Raw genomic sequence first — 21,563 nt, forward strand, 5'->3', positions numbered from 1 at the left:
TGCCTGATTATAGATAGCAGTGTTGTAGGAGTGTTTTGACATGTCACTTTGAAATGTGCTGGTCGCGTTGAGATTTTTAAGTGGTACAGAACAAAACGAAGGACTGAATCTGATGTTTTCGTACGATTGATTGAAGGTAGAAGTAGGCTTTGAAAATTGCAAGTCTGAACAAGAAAACTGGAATGGAGCACTTCTTACAATATTTTAATAAGATTTACTGTTAAGACTCAAGATACCTAAATCACAAAAATCTTGGTTGCATTTTCATGTTTAAGAAGTGAAAAAAAAGAAATACAATGTGCTGATAGGTGTGTCCTCTGTGGTTCTGCTGATCTACTGCTTACTCATATCTCAGGTGAAATAAATAACCAAATGAATCCTTCATTGTAAGTATGGTTGAAATGAGATAAATATTATAATTACAAAATTGGCTTTAATATTCAGTTTGTATATGGGGCAAAGGAGACCCATTCTGGGAAGTACATACAAATCCCCATTCTGGGAAGTATATACAATTATTAGTTGATTGGGAGATTAATATATAGTTTTGCTTTCCTCAGGTGACGTGAAATGTTGCTTTACTTGGAGACATAATACCATATTGACTTTCTTGGAGATATCTTCAGAGTGGTTTATGACTCCAAATATATCCCCAAACAGGAAATAATCTATGCATTGCACTGTGTGTTGGGGTTTTCAGGGAGTTCTCTGTAGTTTAAATGATCTGAAAGGCAGTTACTCGCCTGTTCCTGCCCTCCCCCTGACTCTGCAAAAGAGAGTATTTCTGAACTGCCCAGTATCATCTGCAAAAGGCCAGATCACTTTCCCTGGCCTTTCCACATACCATCATCAATATGATCTGTCCCCATTGTTTTTTTGGGAAATAGATGAAAAAGAAAAACAGACTGAAGAAGACAACCATATCTAACATAAAGCATTTCATTTGTAGGTGTTTGTAAGTGGATGATCAGTCTATTCTATGAAGTACAAGGCTTTCTTACTGTATCCAGTGTTATCCTTCATTAACATCTCTAGTTTCCAGTACTTGCCATAAGTATGGCAAAGCAGCAGAGCTTCAGAAGTGAAGCCTCTCAATTTATGCAAGGTCATTTACTCTGTAGTTCTGTACCTGAGTCATGCCTTGAGTAGGGCTGAGTAGGAAGCAGTCTGGGATTTAGCTTCAGAAATGTTTCTTGCCCACATGGCTGTGAAAGGCCATCTGTGCTTCTGCTTTTGTCGAGCGACTTAAAGTCTTCCAGAGGTTTTAGTGTTGGTGTGTGAAAGGGTGGATTACAGCTACTCTTGCATCTCTCCTTTATGGTGTGTATTGCAAATAACTTTTAATCCAGTGGGGAATCACATTGTCCAGACCCTAAAAACTTTTGAACTCAGTTTCAGCTGACCTTTTGCAAAGGTATTTTCTTTTGCTGACTTGTTTATTAGTTCTTTCAAGATCTGAAGGTTGACCTGTTTCTTCTTCCTTTTTTTTTCTTCTTTTTTTTTCTTTTCTTGTTTTTTGTTTTGGTTTTTTTTCTGTTTTTTCTTTTTTTCTTTTTTTTGTTCCTATGATGTGCTTGTCGGGCAGAATATCCTTCTAAAATTTCCCTCAGTCTCTGTGAATGCTATTCTTCCAATTTATTACATTGTTGGTTTTCACCATACTAGCCTTTTTAAAAAACATATAAATAGTCTTGCATAGTGTTATGGCAGTTACTTAAATTACTACACAGTATTTAGTCTGTAGGGAAAGTCTATGGTCCATATGTCACCCAGAGGTCAGTGCATGGTTTAGTGTTACCTACCAACTTTATCTACCGAGATACAGCTAGCTTTTAATTAGTGAAAAGCTGCATTATATTTATGTGAGCATGAATTAGTGAGTGATGTTTGTATAGTGTTTTGAGCCCCATTAGTGTTAACTCGGAGAATCACAGAAAAAATTAGATTAGGAAGGCTTCTGCAGGTCATGTAGTCCAACCTCCTTCTCAAAGCAGGGCTTTACTGTTATTAATGTTGTTATTGACACAGAAGATGGTACAAATTAAGAAGAAAGAGCAATAACCGATTAGTATGCTGCAAGATGTATAAAATCTAGACCTAACCAGTATGACTGAAGATAAGAATGTGCTGTGAAAAAGGATCAGTTGATAGCTTAGCAAAGCATGGCAAAGACAACTGTATCAGATGAAAAAATCTAATTAATTAAATGTTCACATTCAGTGGATATTATAACTAATTCCCAACGAAACATTAAGATGATTTAACAGTTCTTACTCTCCAGGGATACGATCTTTAATCAGATGTGGGGGTGGTAAAAGGTAGGCAGTGTAATTTATTCCAATAAGAGTAGAACAGTCTCTAGTTTGAAATTTAATTGGATGATGTATGAAAAATCTAAATTATCCAGAGTAAATTTTGGTCTTGAAATTGTAGATGACCAAGTATTCTATAGGATTTTTGTCAACAATGCATTTTTTTTAAATTTTATTACATATGTTTCAGTATTCTAGGGGGATGTGACTACAGTAATTTGAAGGAGTCTATGGATTTTAATTTTTTTTTAATAATTCACTGAGCTTTTCTGAACTGCTTATAACATTTTAATCAGTTATAGTAAGATGTGCTTTTATTCTAGTATGACCATATATTCCTAGTGTTGGCTAATGACATTATCTTATCCAGTCAAGCCACTATCAAAGTCAGTGTTGAAGTAGGTAGTTCTGTCTGATACATGATACCTTAAGGGCAGGCAGGAAAATCTCTCTTAGTGAACATCCTGGTCCTAAACTCCTTATTTTTTCCAGGCCATCATCCTATATAGAAGAGAATCAAGTTGAGAGGTTTAGATAGGGTTACACATCATGACTCCTGAACTCCTGACCAGGATGTACGACCCAGGAGAGATATGGAGATGTTTCCTGAACATTCAAGGATAAAAGGGATAGAATTAGCAAAGCCAAATTTCATCTGGGGGTTGTATTGCTAAGGAACATGAAGAGCAACAAGAAGTGCTTCTTTAAGTACATTGATGTCAAAAGGAAAGCTAAAGAAACTTCTCAATGGGGAGGGAACCTTGTGGCTAAGGACATAGTGAGGCTGAGGTACTTGGTGCCTTCTTTGCCTCAGTCTGCCAACGCCTTAGCCTGGCAGCGGAGGTGTGGGAGAGAAGCTATTCCCACAACAGAGGAATATAGATTTAGGGACCACTGAAAAACATCAGACATACACAAGTCCGTGGGATCAGATGGGATGGATCCAAGGGTACCGATGTCATCATGAGGCAGCTCTCCATCATCCTTGAAACACTGTGGGGATGGGGGGAGGTTCCTGATGACAGGGAGTGGGGAGAAAGTGTCACACTTACCTTTAGGAAGATAAATATGTCTTATATGTCTTATGTGCTTAGATATTTAACATACATATTTCATTTTACCTGACATTGTAGTTAAAGAGAAAATAGGAGAGGATAAAAATTAATTTTTGCATACTATGTTTCTGTAGCAGACTTTATTCAGCTTTGCTGTGAAGGTCAGCTGTAATCTGTATAATCATGAGAAAAGAGCAGAACTTTCAATTCTTTTCTGATTATTAAATAAGAAATCAAGGTTTCAACACATACTAATGCCAACTCACTAAAATATTATGTCAGTTTTAGGAAAGACAAGCTGCTTGCATAGGTCTTTAGCAATTAATGTAATTTATTTTAATATGCTTCGGTGACTTCAGATTTTCAGCCCCTCATCCTGTCACCCAATCTAACCTTCTTAGCCTTACCTTGTTGGGACACTTACAGAATAGAGTCCCTTCTTTGTGTTTTCAAACCAGAGGCACATGTATTGTGGCTTGCTTGCTTTGGGCCCATGGTTGCCAAGTAGGTGGTCTCCCTGAGCTCAGTGTGCATTAGCTGCAGGAACAGACAGACGCAAGCAGCTTACACTTTCAGTTTTCAAGTAAACATCAAGGAGATGGAGGAATGGTCTTGGCTTACAAGGTGGAATAACAAGATCCATTTGGTAAAAGTCTGGTAGGAATCTGAATTCTTATCTTCAGTTTAAAAGAGTAAATCTGAGCATGTGTGTACTCCACTTCCTGTGGAAAAAGTATTAGTTAAATGGATCATAATTTTTAGCATGATGTGTTGCCATGGTCTGTCCCCGTTTGGACCACTAGTTTACCATGGAATTTCTTCTTCAATACTTGACCTGCCATATGCTGACTACCTTTTCTAGCTAGGTAATTGTTCATCATATCATTGAAAAGAGGTTGTCTCTGCCAGTTTCCTACCTGCAAAATTGTACAGAAGTTTTATTTAATGATTTGCAAGGCATACATGCAAAATGCAAGGATAGATCCTGTGGATATGATTCAAAATAAAAATAGTATCAGTCCTTTTAGCGTTTTTCTTCACAACATGGATGATAAAATGCTGATATAATCATTAGAAATTTAAAATAATTGCTGTTATAATTTTCATTAATTCCTTTATTACTATCTTTTCATCTTAAAGATTTTTTTAGCTTATTGCCAAGTGATCTCTTATATCTTGATAATGTTCAGTTTTGTCAGAAATCAATAGTCGTATTACTTACAAGAAACTATCATTCCCCGAGTCATAGTATTTAAGGCACACTCATAGCTGTAATGTCAACTCTTTCAAACAGAAGTTGATTTCCAGAAGCTTGGATTTCTGTTTCTCTCCACCTGGAGAATTTAGGAAAACACAATCCTTTTCATCTGTTTCTCTAAAATGTAATTCACTGAAATGCTAGAAGAGAGCCAGATTTTCACAGAATCATAGAATAGTTTGGGTTGGAAGGGACCTTTAAAGGTCACCTAGTCCAACACCCCTGCAATGGGCAGGGACATCTTCAACTAGATCAGGTTGCTCAGAGCCCCGTCCAACCTGATCTTGAATGTTTCCAGGGATGGGACATCTACCACTTCTCTGGGCAACCTGTTCCACTGTTTCACCACTCTCATCGTAAAAAATGTCTTCCTTGTATCAAGACTGAATCTGCCCTCTTTTAGTTTAAAACCTTTACTCCTTCTCCTATCACAACAGGCTCTACTAAAAAGTCTGTCCCCAGACTTCCAAGTCCTTAGGTTTGATAAATGAATTACATCAAGGGTTCATTTATTTGCAAAACCAAGCTCATGATGCACTGAGTTTTGTGGATAGGTTGGGACACAAAGAAAAAGAAAACAATACTATGGTTTGGATATGTAATAATTTTGTGGGTATCTAAAAGTTCTGACCAGAAGCTGTGAACCATGAAGGTTAGATGGACGCATAGAGTGGGTTTTGAACCATCCATAAAATAATATACTTTGTATACATTAGACAGGGACAAGCCTGTAAGTAGATATATAGAAATGAGTATCAACAAAAGATAGTTTTCATTCAGAAAAATGGCTTATGAGGCAAATAAATGCCTTTTTAATTAATTTGACTCTATATTTGATACATACCAAAGTTACTCAGTTGGCAGAACGCTGAGAATAAAATGACTGCTATAAAAGAAATCCTTTTTTTTTTTAAATGTAAATGCTCAATCCAGAGTTCCATTCATTTTCTTACTGACATCCAGTAACCAACTGATAGATTAGAAGCATATGGAGACACTAAAAGCACTGAAAACAACGCCTATATATTTTAAATAAATGGCCCTTAAGCATGACACACTGATAGTTACAAAGAGAAAACTATTTCCCTACATCTGAAGCTACTCAGACCCTATATATATTTTTATATATACATTTATGTTTATATATATGAATATGTATTTATATTCTTATGTTTATCACCTTTCTGTGGTCTAACAGATAAAGTAAGAATATTTAAGTTCTGATCCAATTGTTTTCTTATTTTATTTATAACTCTTTTGGTTGAGTTTTGTCCCTAAGAGCAGACAGAAGGATGTCACTTTACTTAAAGTGTTAGTGTGGCTGAATGAAGACCACAGTCCCCCACTGACACACAAACAGAAATGCAGTAAACTGTCTGCAGTTCTGTCACAACCACTTAAATGCACTTGGCAGTTTTCCCACAGCTGGAAAATCATATCTATTGAAAATGAAATAAAAAAAGTTAGCAGAAGGCGATGCACTCATGACATTATCTAAAACACTACGAAGGTGCGATGGCGGTTAGAAATGCATTCTAGCTGCATTTTCAAAATTAACTTCCCTCTATTCTTGCCCTTAGAAGAGCTGTTCTTATCCTTTGCTTGCTGCAGGCGTATTGCTGAGCCGTGAGCTTCAAGCGACATTTCATTTTACTCTGCCCGTCAGCTCCAGCTGTAACTTTTTAATGTGGCCACAAGCAGTGTTGGAGGAGCTGCATGTGTCGTTCTACTGGATTACTTTCCTTGGGGAAGAAAAAAACGCAACAAAACAGCAAAACTGATTTTGAGTAAGGAACTGAGGAAAAATTCTATGCTTATTTTGTATATGATAGTATTCGTTCGTGTATCGTGGCATTCATTTGTACAGAGTTGGTCTGGGAGTGGACTAAAAGAAGCATAGGCAGGGAGACTCAATTGTTTAAAATTTTACATTTAGAAATTTCAACAGATACTCAGAAATCAAAAAGGGGAAGAAACCTAGAGGTGAAAATAGAAAACTTTTGGAAATCTACAAAGAAAGACAGAAAGGAATGACAGAGAAGGAATTTTAATGTCCCAAAAAACGTAACAATTACAATTCCATCTCCACATTAATTCTCTAAAATGGCATTGATAGGGACAGCGAGGTTTTATGAAAAACACAGTCCCTAGGGCATACTAGGGCAATGGAAAATACTAACAACCAGTTCCTTTCTATTTTACATGAGTATGAAAGTAGGCAGGTGCCATTGTTTCTTGCAGGATATTGGTTCAGGAATTAAAAAAAGAAACCTACCTTTTATTCTTTTGTCCTGATGCTAAATCTGTTCTGATGCTTTGAGCAAGTTCTACATTGTTCCTGAAAAGAGTCTGCCTTCAGAAAACAATTGAAGATTGCTTCAGTTTGGTTGTGTTTTTTTCTGTGTTTCACTGAAGGTATTTTTTTAATTAGTATCCGTTTTCTGATCTTCAGTTTTCAACTGTTGCAAGAAGCAAAAACCAGTAAGTTTTATATTTGTGGAAAAAATATTTCTCATTTCTACAGTAACCAGTGCTTTTCAACTAAATGAAAATTTACTAGTAGAGATACAAAATCCACTCATCTTCCTATGGCTATGATGATGCAAAGTAACTGAATCCTGTGGAAAGGAATCAGGATATGTTTGGCTGCAGTGAAATTGGCAGCTAAATTATGTCACAGTTTCTTGAAATGACCTCGTTTCATTTTGTTTTAATAGTTGTTTGCTTTTCTATATGCATCTTTCAGTGATACTTCTTGGCATAAAGCTTCCAGTTACCTCATGCACATACATTAATTTATGTTCACAAAGCGCTTGAGGGAGAAGTAGCATTATTTCTGCTGTGTATTTGGCTTACAAAAATCAGAAAGTAGCCTCCAGTTTATTTCAGATCATGCCAAAAGTGATTTAGCTAAAATCACAAAGAACACAGAATCACAAAATCACTACGGTTGGAAAAGACCTGTAAGATCATCAAGTCCAACCATCAACCAACACCACCATGCCCATTAAACCATGTCCCACAATGCCTCGTCCACACATTCCTTGAACACCTCCAGTGATGGTGACTCCACCATCTCCCTGGGCAGCCTGTTCCAGTGTTTCACCACTCTCTCAGTAAAAAAAATTTTTCCTAATATCCAGCCTGAACCTCCCCTGGCACAACTTGAGGCCATTTCCTCTTGTCCTGTCGCTAGTCACTTGGGAGAAGAGACCAACACCCACCTCTCTGCAACCCCCTTTCAGGTAGTTGTAGAGAGCGATGAGGTCTCCCCTCAGTCTCCTCTTCTCCAGGCTGAACAACCCCAGTTCCCTCAGCCGCTCCTCGTAAGACTTGTGCTCCAGACCCAAGCAGAAGAAACAGCTACAGAAGAACCTACTTTACCTGAATTTTAGCTTCTATATCAATTTCCCTTTTTTCTGATGGTGAACGGTAGGCACATGAAAAAATACTTTCTTTATTTAAAAAAAACCCACCAAACTTAAAATGGCACAAATGTGAACTGAAAAGAGAAATGGATTTTATCTGCCTCACAAGGGAGGGAGATATTGGTCTGGAGATTCATTGCAGAGAAATGAGTGAGTTATTTTGCTGACTGTCAGTGGCAGGTAACAATGTAATTCAATAAGTGAAGGCCAGGTTTGAATAGATAGAAAATTAATCTTCAGCCACTATCTCCTGTGGGATTTTCCTGTGCCAGTATTGATTGCATTTCAGCTCCTGACTTGAGAGAGAAATTGGTTGGAGTCAGATTCTAATTATATTCACATGCTGGATTACTTTCCTTCAAAATATGGGATTTGGTGCTTTCCTGAAAACAAAGTTTAATTGGGTATTAAAACTGTACCAACCAATGTCACAATCAGTCAGGCTTTTGATAGAAATGCAAGACTGAAATGATTAATAACATTGAGGTTTCCCTTTTTCATCTTTCCTTATCTTTTTTGTCTAATTTAGATTTAGGTTCCTTGTAATTTATACAAGTTTAATAAATTTTGCAAACGAAAACTAAATAGTTTTTACTTTATATAGGAGGATCCGCTATAATCTTTGGATGTGTAAGGCCTGGCACAGCATTAGTCTTGCTGGTCAGGAGGTAGTAGTACCCCACGTGAGTGCAACACTAAATTGCCTGTAATGCTTCTGATATTTGCCTGTTGCGTGCAGAACTAGCACAGACACCTTTAGATTTAACAGTAAAATTAATCCTGTGTGAAGGAAACTACAGAACTTTTTAAAGGACTTTGTCATTTGGTGTCTCTGGGTTTTGGGGGCAGATGGATACGTTGTTTCAGAATCAGAGCTGTACATCACAAAATACTCCCAGGAAAAGTCAACAATTGAAATGTGACAGCTTCTAGGTTATTTTATGTAGTTCTGATAGATCCACTGCCCTCCATCAAGGCTACAGAGGTTGATATAAAATAAAGTTCATCTGGAGCAAGTGAAATAAGGAAATCGAGAAAAACATAGTTGAAGAGTTTTCAGAATCAATTTTTGCTTTTGGTACCATGTAATATTGGTATGAAGAATAACAGACCCAGTGTTTTTTACAGTAATTTTTGGGGGAGCCTGGGTATGTGTGCTGTTAAGAATGTGGGAAATAGACTTTGTGTTTGAAAGTTTATAGCATTCAGGTGGATTATTTGAACCCTTTCAGTTTCAACAAAGTTTAATCAAATTTTGGCAGTATACTTGAAGCTTCTTCCATGGCACATGAGTGATGGGAGAAGCTGAAAGCTAGTATTTATTACTTGGAATGAAACTGAAATACCAAGCAGAAGAAACATGATAATTTTATGTTCAGAAGGTTCAGGAATTTCAATCAAAAATCTAAATGTACTGTAGTAGGAAAACATTGGTGCAAGACCTGCCTAGGATTGACCTTATGGTTTAACCCCTTTCTCTTTTACCATCCCCCCTCTCTCCCATATACTTCTTGTGGAAAATTAGTTGGGAGAAATCTTTTGACACTGACTCATTCTGTTGTTATATTATAATAATGTGGCTTGCTGGTCCCCAATTATTTTCTGAAGTGTTCTGTGAAAACATCGAGAATTTGTTGGTGGTGGTACTAATTTCACAAATAAGAGTGTTACGGGCTTTTTTAAATCAAATGGCTTTCAGCCAGGAAAGAAGTTTTCTCACCTGAACGATTGATTGTTGAGATTGCATTTGCAGAATGAGACAAACTCATTACTTTGAGCAGCATGAAGCCAAAAGATAACTTGTGAAAAGAATGCCAGAATTTGCTTAATGTACAGCGTTCCAATTCGGGGCGGGGAATGCTGTGTGATAATGTAGAGGAAAAAAACCCACCAAAAACCTATGTAAAAATTGAGCCAAATTACATTGTCTGAAGCTATCAGAATGCTGTGTCATTTCAAATCATAGAACACATACATAAACTATTAATGATCTCGGCTCCAGTTTGCACACTTCAAAGTAGGTTGGAACGGTTCGTGGTGGGTTGGCCTTGGCTGGCCGCCAGGTGCCCAGCAAGCCGCTCTCTCACTCCCCTACCCCAGGAGGACAGGGGGAGAAAAGATGACAAAAAACTTGTGGGTTGAGATAAAGGCAGTTTAATAAAGAAAAGTAAAGGCCACGCATGGAAGCAAAGGAAAACAATAATACTTATTCTCTACTTCCCATCAGCAGGCAATGTCCAGCCACTTCCTGGGAAGTAGGGCCTTGGTACACATAGTGGTTGCTCCAAAAGACAAAACGTCTTAATAACAAATGCCTCCCTCCCCTCCTTCTTCCTCTTAGCTTTTATTGCTGAGCACAACAACATATGGTATGGAATATCTCTTTGGTCAGCTTGGGTCAGCTGTCCTGGCTGCGTCCCTTCCCAACCTCTTGCCCACCCCCAGCCCACTAGCCTTTGGATGTGGGGTTTGGAGAGACAGCCTCGATGCTGTGGGAGCACTGCTCAGCAGTAGCCAAACCACCCGTGCCTTATCAACACCTTTCTAGCTACCAATACAAAGCACAGCACTATGAGGGGCCGCTTGGGGAAAGTTAACTCTATCCCAGCCAGACCCAATACATGGGCTTACTTTCTGGTAGATTTAAGGGAGTGGCATACTGGATCAAAACATTTCAGGGTGCATTGTACAAGTATTTCCTGCTTTTCTAATTCACATTCCAAAACTAAAACATTACTGTCTTAGAGGCATCTAAATGCAAAAGTATGATATTCAGACGTCCTCTGGCAACCTCCATAACAGAGGTCATTGTGTCCACTAGAACTATTAATGAAAATAATACCACACATGCGAAAGTAAAAGGCAACATGTGGTCTTAGGTGTTCCAAGGAGAATAATGTTTTTAGGTAATTTACACGTTTTATCAATTCAGATTATTTAATGTCATAATATACCTGGACTTTACCTGGTAATATATTTGCTTATAGAAAAAATATCATCCCTTACTTTGAGTATTAGGAGTTATGCTTTCCCTTCTGTCTCATCCACCAGAGTAGGGTTAAGTACTAAGTGACAAGTTTAACTTCTTAGTATAAGATATAGTAGCTATGCTGCATAAAAGTAGTCAAAATTAGTACCCATCTCTTTTCTTCCAGAAGTTGAATAGACTGGCATTGTGAGATTCATCTCACCTAATTCTAGGCAGCTGTGTTGCAGACTTCTACATCTAGGCCAATTGCCCTGGGGCTACCTTTATAGTGAATGGAAAGTAGGAGACACTTCTAAGGCATAATTCATGTCATGGAAAAATAGGTGTCTGATTAAGAGGAGATGAATTGCACTCTAAAAATGCCCATTTCTCTTCATTGACTATGAAGGCAGCCTGGGGTGATGAGCTCAACACTGCTATGTTGTTGAAATCAGCGGATGTCACCAGTTAGATGAGTTCTGCCCTTTGTGTTTCCAAAGGAAACCACCTCCTTGAAACCCACCTGAGACTGCTGCTTAGTTCAGGCAACATTTGAACCTATACTTAGTATAACATTTGCCCGTAAGCCTGTGATGAAGCAGATGAGGAAACATACGCAGTTTAATTAGATTGCTTTGAGGGTAAGTTAAAATTTAGCTGTCTATACTTTGACAGGGGATAATAGATGCGGTGGTAGTGCATAAAGAATAGGCTCAGCACACACGTGCCTGACTGACCAGAAAGGTACTTCTTTGTCAGCGCTATTTTTTAAGCACAGGACATTTTCAAAACCTGATGACTCTGTAGTATTAGAAATATCCTTATAATTGCCTGCAATTGCTGGCCTGAGTAATCATTCGGTTGATTCATTATTGATTTAAGTGGGAGTCTAGTCATGTCATGGAGTCTCCTGTTCCAGCTGCAGCCGAGCCAGGTAAAGACATTACCACCTCCCCTTTGGTCTTCGCTACCTCCTTGGTTTCTACACTTCATGCAATTTTTGTAGCTGAGTTAGAAAAAGCCTCTGCTTTTCAAAACTTTTAAAAACTAGTCCAAATGACTGAGGGAATTGGAAGGAATAAAGAAGCCAGGGTGCAGACAGGTGAGAGAGGAGAGGAACCTGAGGCAGGCAGGTGGTGGTGAGCACCTGAGTGTTTGGGAACCTTTCTACCCGGGCAGCTGTAGCTAGGACAGTACATGAGATTTCATCAAGACTTATTATTAAAATAAACCAATGAACGAAGCCTGGGTCAATCAGAAGTTCTAAGAAGGCTTAATTTCCTTTCTTTGTCTTTGTCTTTACTGTATAATCTACAGAAGGGAAAAAAGAGATATACAGTATTTCTATTTAAGATTCGGTACAAATTATTACACGTAATAAAAGGTAATGTATTTGCCTTGCATTACGAGTGTAAAAATTCCATGCACTTCTGAAATTCAGGTGTGTGAGGTGTTAGGCTCTCACTTTTCTTTTGCAGCTCTTCATTTCACTGAGTTGCATTGAGCAACTAATAATTCAAAATAAAGTGTACACAAATATTTCTAAACCTGGAGCAAATAAGTGTGTTTATACACAAATGCAGAATGTTGGCTAAGAAAGAAAGGCTATGAGTCTGTTATGTAAAAAGAGACAAATGTGATTGGAATTGTTTTTAGCATACTTTGTAATATTTTGCCCTTTACATGTCTTTCTTTAAAAAGCCTGAAAAGAATGACACTGAATCTGGCAGCCAGAGAATCAGACCAGTATTTGAAGAAGATCCTGTTTTCCGACGGCAAACGTCTTACCAACATGCAGCAGTCCACATACCAACAGATATTTATGAGGGCTGTAAGTAGCATGTGAACAAAGTGATTTTATTTTAATATTAATCGTATTATTTGTGTCCCATCCTTAAAAACAAATAACTTCCAAACACAATTTTCATCTCCATTTTTAGTACGGATTTGCTGTTGTTGTCTTTTTTCTCCTTTCAATAGCACTTCAGAGATGTGCTCTATTAGGCATCTGATTCATTTTATGAATTAGTCGGAGCCATAGTTAAAGAGATCCATTAGGATTGGATCTGAGTTTCAGAAATGGAACTGGAGGTGAAACAAAGCTCATACATATTCTAATTTTCTTATCCTTTCTTTCTCTGTGCTGTGTTCTCATTTAATACAAACAATTCTTGACAGCTTTTCTTTACGTGCCTTTGGCCTTGGGCAGAGATGAGTACTGAAAACATTTTTGAGTATCCCAAAAGCATATACAGTTCAGGCAAACAACATGCTGTGTGAAATGGTAGTACTGATATTGCATGCAGTGCAGCTCCAGAATGCAGTAACAGGCCTTAGAAGAGAATTTGAATCAATTCTTTTTAAACTATGTCAAAAATATATATATGCATATACTGCTGAAGATTCTTTAATTATATTTCAAAATTAAGTATTTAAGTTATCTTTCAAGATGAAAATAACTTCCTTTTTCTGTGCTCGTCATCAAGAAAAATTCATTTTCCAATAAAAAGACATTTCAGCATTCAAAATGGCTGCACATTTTTAAAAAAGGGGAAGAAAAATTAAACAGCATCCATATTTTTAAGGTTTTTTTTTTTATTATTTAGGGTCCTAATTTCAAGTATGAAGTCTTTCTCCTCTTTCAAAATCTCATCAAGAGGAAAGAGACCCTAATGTGACCTGAGCTCTTTAAAATTCATGGCCACGGTTGTGTGCAGCTTATATAAATGACACAGGGATGAAAATGGAAATGTCAGTATGATGGGGGAAAGAATCATAGTAGCTTGTATTCTTATATGGTATGCTTGACAGACAGACCTAGAGGATTATTCTGGGGTTCTGGCTTTAATAAGTGGTAAAGCACACCTTAATTGCAGGATTACAGGGAAGAGACAGGCCATTTCCTTTGCTTTTGTTTGAAAAGAATTGATACTTCGCTGTTAAAATGTTATAAAAACTTGCCTCCAGTTATTAGGATATTTGTAAATACCATGTGAACTTTGATGTAAGATTGTCATCAGAACGGTATGTAAACTATTTTGTTGTTGTGTTGAATTTAACTTTTTAGATGGTATTCCTAAGGACACTTATGTCCCTTAAAAATACATGCTAGGTAACGTTACCGTACAGCCTGTTAACCTAAAAATGAAGGCAGGCTAGGACTTCCATAGGAAAGGAGGAAAGGTACAACTTTAGTATCTAATAAAATGATAATAACAGACAGAAACGTACATTTTTTGAGAGAGGTAACTGCATATGCAACATATGTGGTTCATGAGAAATTCATGATTCTTTGGGTCTGGCTATCATATTAATTACCAGAGATGTGGGAGCCTAGAAGATTACCGGGAAGACTGTAATTCTGCGTCAGCGAAATCCTCTTGTTGGGTAGCTGAGTAACTTTTGGTTACAGATGGTGTTTTCAGAAAGAACAGCTTGAGAATACCTAAAAGTCACAGATTTCATATCAATAAACACAAAATCGTCACCCGGTTTTATTTTACAGTAGCAAAGTTCATGTGTCATCTGAAACACAGTAAGCAGTTAGAATGTAGTTGTTCACCAATAGATTTCCAAAACTAGAGTTTGATTCTCTTTTCAAAAGCAATATTATCCGCAAGCAATTTTTATAACCCTAGAAAGACTGGTAATGTATCTTGAACACTGTTGTAATTTTTCGTCCTGTTCAAATGAGCTAAAGTGTGATTTCTTGATAGAGATTTCAGTGCCCACTGTAGGGAACAGTTGTACACTTTGAAAATAGTTTGCAATAAATCTGCAATTCCTTGACTACATCACAGTCTGCTAGTGAACATTTACAAAACAGATATTACAACAAATCCTTCTGAGAAACAGTGGATGAGACTCAGTTTACAACTTTTATTGCTCAGAAGCCAATTTTTTTGGACTCAATTACACCTTGGAAAGCAGATTGTGTATGTTTTGTAGGATGTCAAGAGAAACAAAGAATTGCTCTTTGGATCTCATAGAACAGGTTTCGATGACTAGGTATTTGACTTGCCTACACTTCCTTGAGATTGGTTTTCACTTTTATTGCCTCTTAAATTAAGAGGCAATAAAAAGGGACAAATTATAGTTAAATTACACTCTTAAAAAAAGGGACAATTACAGTTAGAGCCACCCACATTCCTAAATCTGAATTTTCACTTGGATCTGTTGATCATGCTTTGTCATGTTTATTTTTTTGCTGTATGAAGCTGGGAATTTGACAATCCCTGACTCTTAAGCAATATGTTATCCATAGCATCTTTCTTCCCTGTTCAGATTTCATTTTTGTTGTAGTTATTAGTTATGATTTTTAAAATATTAATAAAATACTGAATTTCTGTCATAGGAAATTCTAAGTGTGTGCATCCATCCTCCATATGGCCCTTTGAAACTGGGAAACAGGTTTAGCCCGTAACTCTCTAATGGTGTGCCATCTAGTTAAACCTCACAAAATAGTACGTGCTGTAAAATATTCTTTGGCTTCCTACATATACAGTGATTTGCTTATTTTGAAATACAATGATGAGCTACTTGTGAAGTAGTCCCTTTTATTTCACCATAGAAATAAATGACAAATCATTACAAAATGTACATTCACTACATCCAGGCTATTACTTTGTGGTTTATTTAATTGCAGGAAGAAATGTTATGAAAGTTATTTTTCCTTTCTCTCCTCTATATCTGGTGCCAAAACCTTAGTAGAGACAGGGAAAAGTCTAGGGAGTTAATTTGTTTGCCTGTTTCTGAGGATTACAGTCCCACTGCAGGAGAGGGCAATCCCAATGAAATAGACCCGAATCAGGCTTTTAATTCAGTATTTTTCGAGAGTCCCATTTAGGCTTTGAAATAAAATCAATCTCCTGCTGAAAACAGAACAGACCCTCAGGTCGTCTTTCTACCACATGCACTGGGAATTAGTCATGCATCTCCTGTTAGTAATAGCAGAAGTTTTATTTCTAAATCCCCATTAAAACTATACCCTGCTTATCCCTAAGCAGAATATGGGAACTGCAGGCCAGAAGTAAGAGGAAATCCTCAGCACAAGGCAAGTGAGGTCAACCTGCCTCGTGGATACCACCACACATTGCCCTCGCTGTCTGAGATGCATAATGCACCATCTGCTGCAATGGTTGCTCTCGATGTAGGTCTGTACTGGTGTTACAGTGTTAGGAAAGGTGTTAGGCAAAGCACCCAAACAAGGATTGCTTTTTTTGTGTGTGGTTACTCCTCCTTTACTTCCTCTAAATCAGAAATTGAAATATTGCTTCCACATGTCACGACTTGATTAGCATTGAAGAGTTGATTAAAGTGTCAGGTTGACAGTAATGTGTCTTGAACATGATGACATAATTTTGAATATGTTTGGACAGCTACCAGCAAGAAAAAAGGCCTTCCCTGCTCAGAACCCATTAAAACAGTCATAAATAGAGTTACAATTAATTGATTGTTCTTAGAGCTTAATGATCATAAAATATACATACTGTTTGTTCATACCCTCCTTTTATTGGCTCAGCAGTCAAAATTTTATTGCTCCTTAAAATCTTCTAAGATGTATATTATTTTTTGATACCAAGTTTGGTAGTGGGCATCAATTTTACCCTTGTAGTGGTGCATCATATTTGTAAATATTCAGCTATTAATAAAGTGTTTTGACATAATAGTGCTTAATACTGGGGGCAATCAAAACTTTTAGGAATAACTTGAAAATTCTGTTTTGATGCTACAATGATTTCTACCTTGACTGGAATTTTATCTCTTTGACTGGAATTTTTGTACTATTGAACAATTTCTGCATATCTTGGGTATCTCAGACTACAAGCTTGAAAGGAAGAAATATTCTTTGGGAAGAAACTTAGAAATGTTGGGAAATGAAACCATGGAGCAAGAATATTCCCCCTCAAAAAAAAAAAAAAAAAAAAAAAAAATCCAAAACAAAAATCACCCCAAAAAACTAGGAAAAAGTGCATTGTCATTTATTCATGGAAGGTCTTATGTGTGGATAATAATTAAGATTTATTCAGGAATCAAGATATTGATAAAGTGTTGTGTAAATATTTTGGCATGCTACATCAGCATTCCTTAAAAGACTAAAGGAGCAATAAAACTTTTTCTGCATTTTTGTATTTAGTTTAAATAGCAATAATAGACAGGCGAGACAGTTCTATTATTTAAATTACTTGGTTCAAAATATTTTAAAATTAATGATCTCGAAATATTCTGTTTATAGCTGAGAAACTGTAGCTCTTCAGAACTATTTTTCCCATGCTTTTTACTAAGGGATAAAGGAATAGTGTAGTTTTACTACAGCTGTAATTGAAAAATGATTATTTCAAGTCTCTGTGTGTGTGTGTGTGTTCACACCTTTAAATTTGGAAACAGAAGTTGGTTTATATCATTACATGTGTCTTGGGCAGATAGCATGTGAGATTATTGTTTCTTCTAGTTATTTAATATTTTCAGTGATTTTAATTAGTGAGTTATCTGTGAAAACATGTAATGAGTGAAGTGGACCTTTAAATGAATTTTCAGTGTCAGCCTGTTTTAAATACCAAACACTATGGCTTGGGGTAAGTACAAAGCAAATGTTAGTTGCAGCTAAGTCCCTAAGTACTGCCTGGTTGGTTCAATATTAAACCTGGAAGGAAAATACTGATGCAGAAGCTTAAGCAAAGAACTCTAGGGTCAGTATTGCTTTATATGTTCTGACAATTATGATTTACTTTTTGCTTTCCCCAAGTAGCTTATTAAAGCTCCCTGAATGAAAATCTTGTTAGATAAGCAGCAAAAAGAAATAGCTTTTCTAACTTGGTGATAAAGCTTGTTTCTGTCAGAATTCAGAAGGCCAAACAACTTGAACAATATCGTCCCTCATGAGGAGGTGCTTGTATTTTGGTACTAGTATTACATTAGTTGTTTTGGGTGGATGGTGTAGCATATTCACCTGGCATCAAGTTTACCATGACTTCTGTCTTAAATTATCACAATTTAGATAATAAGGTAGGATAAGTAAAGACTGTCTGGTAATGAATCTTAATTTATTCCTCCTTGAAAGACTGAATTGGTTAGGTACATGTTATTTTGAAGGTACCAGCTGTAGTAAGGAATTATCAATGTAGAGTTAAAGCAATCTGCCAGATAATGATGCATGGCAAAAATGTTACAATACTATATACTCGGTCTGAAGACTTGTGAATATGTTTTGGTCTGGAAAGTTTATCCAGACTTACTGATTATTAAATGTAACTTATAGGCTCTTAATGGGAAAAGAAATAGTGACAAATCTGAAATAAAATGTACTTTTGTTATAACTCTAGGTACCTTTCCAGACTGGGTTGTCTTACCTTAAACATTTTGAATAGAATTTTCAAATGTTTCTGTAAAATATAAAAGCAGAATTACCATTTTCAGAACTAAATTTAGACCCTAAATACCACTGTAATTTTCTAAACAGTGATTTCTGCTGAAAGTAAGTCTTTTAAAATATTCTGCCTCTGAACTTAAAGAAGTTTTTTTGAAATTAATCAAGGGTTAGCCATTTAAAAGCAATTTATGACTGATTTTAATTGTTATTTGTTATGTATTAGTGTGAGAGCTGACTGAAACATGGCTTTATGAAATTGTTGACACCTCAACACTCAACATGTTTTCTGGGATGTTAATTTGTATTTTTTTAACCTTTTTGAAAAATAATTTCTTATTTAGGAACATTGGTGAAAAGTTATATAACATAGTAGTTTGTGCCTACAACATTTGGGCTAGTGTTTGACTTCTACTAGGTTTTGTTATTTGCCTGAAGTTGATAAAAACAGATGCTCATTTTTACTTTTCTATCTGTTATTTTGTGTTACAAAGTTTTCCCAGCTAACACCTCAAGTATTTCTGCACCATAGATCTATATTTTAAATATCTTAAATCAGATCAGATTATTTAACCTGGGAAAATTAAATACTGAATTCCAGCAAAGATACTACTCACAATTCACTGGTAATTCATGATGGGATCACTTCTTTTTTCATGACGAAGCCTTTTATCCTATAATGCCACTTCTTACAGGGATGCCAAGATCTTATATATACGAAGCCTTTTATCCTATAATGCCACTTCTTACAGGGATGCCAAGATCTTATATATACCACTTTTAAAAGAAGTTATCTTTATAACTGATGGTAGTACTCTTCTTTTACCAGTCATTATTTTTACTTCCAAATTGTTTTATTTTACTATGGATCTAGTTTTTGCGTACAAAAATATTTACATTTCCATCTCCAACTTTTTTTTACAGACTAAGCATATTAACATCGCATGTAGGTCTTTTGCTTACATGCAAACACCCTAGTTTTCTCTGATGCAGTTTCAGTCATGCTTCCAGAAAACCCCAAACCTCATGGTTACCATCTCTACTTTAGTAGAGAAATGCTCTGGATAGTTTTGTCTCATGATCTTCTAGGTTCCTATTTCACAGTGGCAGATACTTACCTTCTGATTGATATCTTTAAAATCTTTTTTTTCACCCTACTTTCCTTTTAATTAAAAAATCTGAGGTATTTAAAGAGGTATTTCACCAGAAAAAAACCTATCTTGCTAAAACATAAGCAGAGTCAGGGTGCTGACACAGAACTCCCTGTGAAAACCAAATTCCACAAAACCAAATCACATTTTAGTATATTAAATCTGATTTCTTTTTAAATGCAATGAAATATATCAAGAAAGAAAGTTTTATCCCATTAAATCCAGGAAATGGTTAATTTATTTCCTGTTCTTTTAACCAGGAGTTCATCTGCATGGATCTCTGACATAATACAGTCTTCCTAAATACTTAAAGCATATGATCTACTACTTGGTTAATATTTTTAATGTCATGATGAGGTGTGACAAGCCATACCAGAAGCCAAACCAATGATAACTGCTTAAACTGGTATTATGGTTCTGTCTTCAACAAAATAGAAATCCCTATAGTGAAGAGACTTTTCAGGCCTTTTCTTTCCAAAGTCCTTTGATTTTGGAAACTCAAGGTTTTAGGTAGAAAGGCCAAAACACCTTAATGTTCCTACATTTTTTTTTTTTTTTCCTTTCCCCCACTGTGTAACATTAATTTGCATAGTTTGTACTTAAATGCATGAGAAATAATTTTCTGGTAATTGAATGCTGATTATCATTATCATTGTCTGGCTGCCTTTCACTGCATATTTCTTAACCATCAAATGTGGTGTGTATCCAGCATTATCTTGGACATTATAGCAGGTCCAGAGATTCCAGCATCTGTTAGGCTGCTTTGACTGAGTAATAAATGTTTAAGCTGTGAATACTGCCAAAATCTATTTTGGAGGCCAGATGATTACTGCTGCTCCTCAGTTCCCTTTCCATTCCTTCTGCAGCATTTTCTCTCTTATGCACAGCTTGGAATAACAATTAGTATTGAATCCTCTTGTACCGAGAGGGGAAAGTTAGCTCTGCAGTAAGGTTGGCCATGTTCTTCTGTTAAAAATAACTAACAGTGGCATTTGCATTTTCAAATACACACTGCCAAGCAGAACACTGAATATCACTAGATCTTTATTATTGGACATATTAAAAAAGAAGACAATTATAATGAAGATCTAGAAAGAGTGATTGATTCTGGTGGGTGGAATTCTCCCTATGCGGAAACCAGTGCAAGGATTCTTTGTTATAAATATGACATAGCTTTGCAAAATAGGTTGATAGGGGATGTATATGTTGTCCAAGCTTTGTATTGGTCCTCAAGAAAGGGAAAATGTCATCTCAATCCTTTATTCAGCTACATCACCTACAAGCTTCCTTCAATGTGAGGGATGGCAATTGTGTTCTCAAACTTGCTCTACAGTAAGGGAATACCATCAGGAGGTTACTCGGGCTTTCTGTACATGTAAATTCACAGTACATATAAGTCTTTCAGGATTCACAGGAATATTTGTATAATTACTTCTTCAAAACTGTTTCCAGAGAACTGTAAGGGAAGAAATACTTGTTATATTTGCAAGCTGAAAATGAAAATAAATGTTTAGATGTGTTTCAGTATGTCAAATTAAGTAGATATGATGAGTTAAGTTGACTACTAGGAAAAATGTGCTAAAATGCTTGAAGTAATTAATAGAATCATAGAATCATTTAGTTTGGAAAAGACCTTTAAGATCATTGAGTCCAACCATAAACCCAACACTGCCAAGTCCACTACTAAACCACGTCCCTAAGTGCCTCATCCGCACGTCTTTTAAAAACCTTCAGGGATGGTGACTCAACCACTTCCCTGGGCAGCCTGTTCCAATGTCTGACAACCCTTTCAGTGAAGAAGGTTTTGGTAATATCCAATGTAAACCTCCCCTGGCGCAACTTGAGGCCGTTTCCTCTTGTCCTATCACTTGTCACTTGGGAGAAGAGACCAACACCTACCTCTCTGCAACCCCCTTTCAGGTCGTTGTAGAGAGCGATAAGGTCTCCCCTAAGCCTCCTTTTCTCCAGGCTTCCCTTTTGGATTTCTTTAATAGTTGGTTATTTTACAAGATATAAACCTATGAA

At 36.5% G+C, this 21,563-nt stretch overlaps 1 protein-coding gene across 4 annotated transcripts in view; it reads left to right on the forward strand.

The window, feature by feature from the left end:
• CACNA2D1 (calcium voltage-gated channel auxiliary subunit alpha2delta 1) overlaps positions 1 to 21,563 on the forward strand; it is a 434,233-nt gene that overhangs the window by 238,831 nt on the left and 173,839 nt on the right. For all 4 annotated transcript variants that reach the window (XM_059817310.1, XM_059817312.1, XM_059817311.1 and 1 more), the window contains exon 6: positions 12,723 to 12,852. In XM_059817310.1, the coding sequence (XP_059673293.1) occupies positions 12,723 to 12,852 (130 nt within the window). The remainder of the gene's footprint in view (positions 1 to 12,722; positions 12,853 to 21,563) is intronic.

The sequence above is a fragment of the Gavia stellata genome, chromosome 4 (genome assembly GCF_030936135.1).
Source record: "Gavia stellata isolate bGavSte3 chromosome 4, bGavSte3.hap2, whole genome shotgun sequence".
In the NCBI taxonomy this organism is placed as follows: Eukaryota; Metazoa; Chordata; class Aves; order Gaviiformes; family Gaviidae; genus Gavia; species Gavia stellata.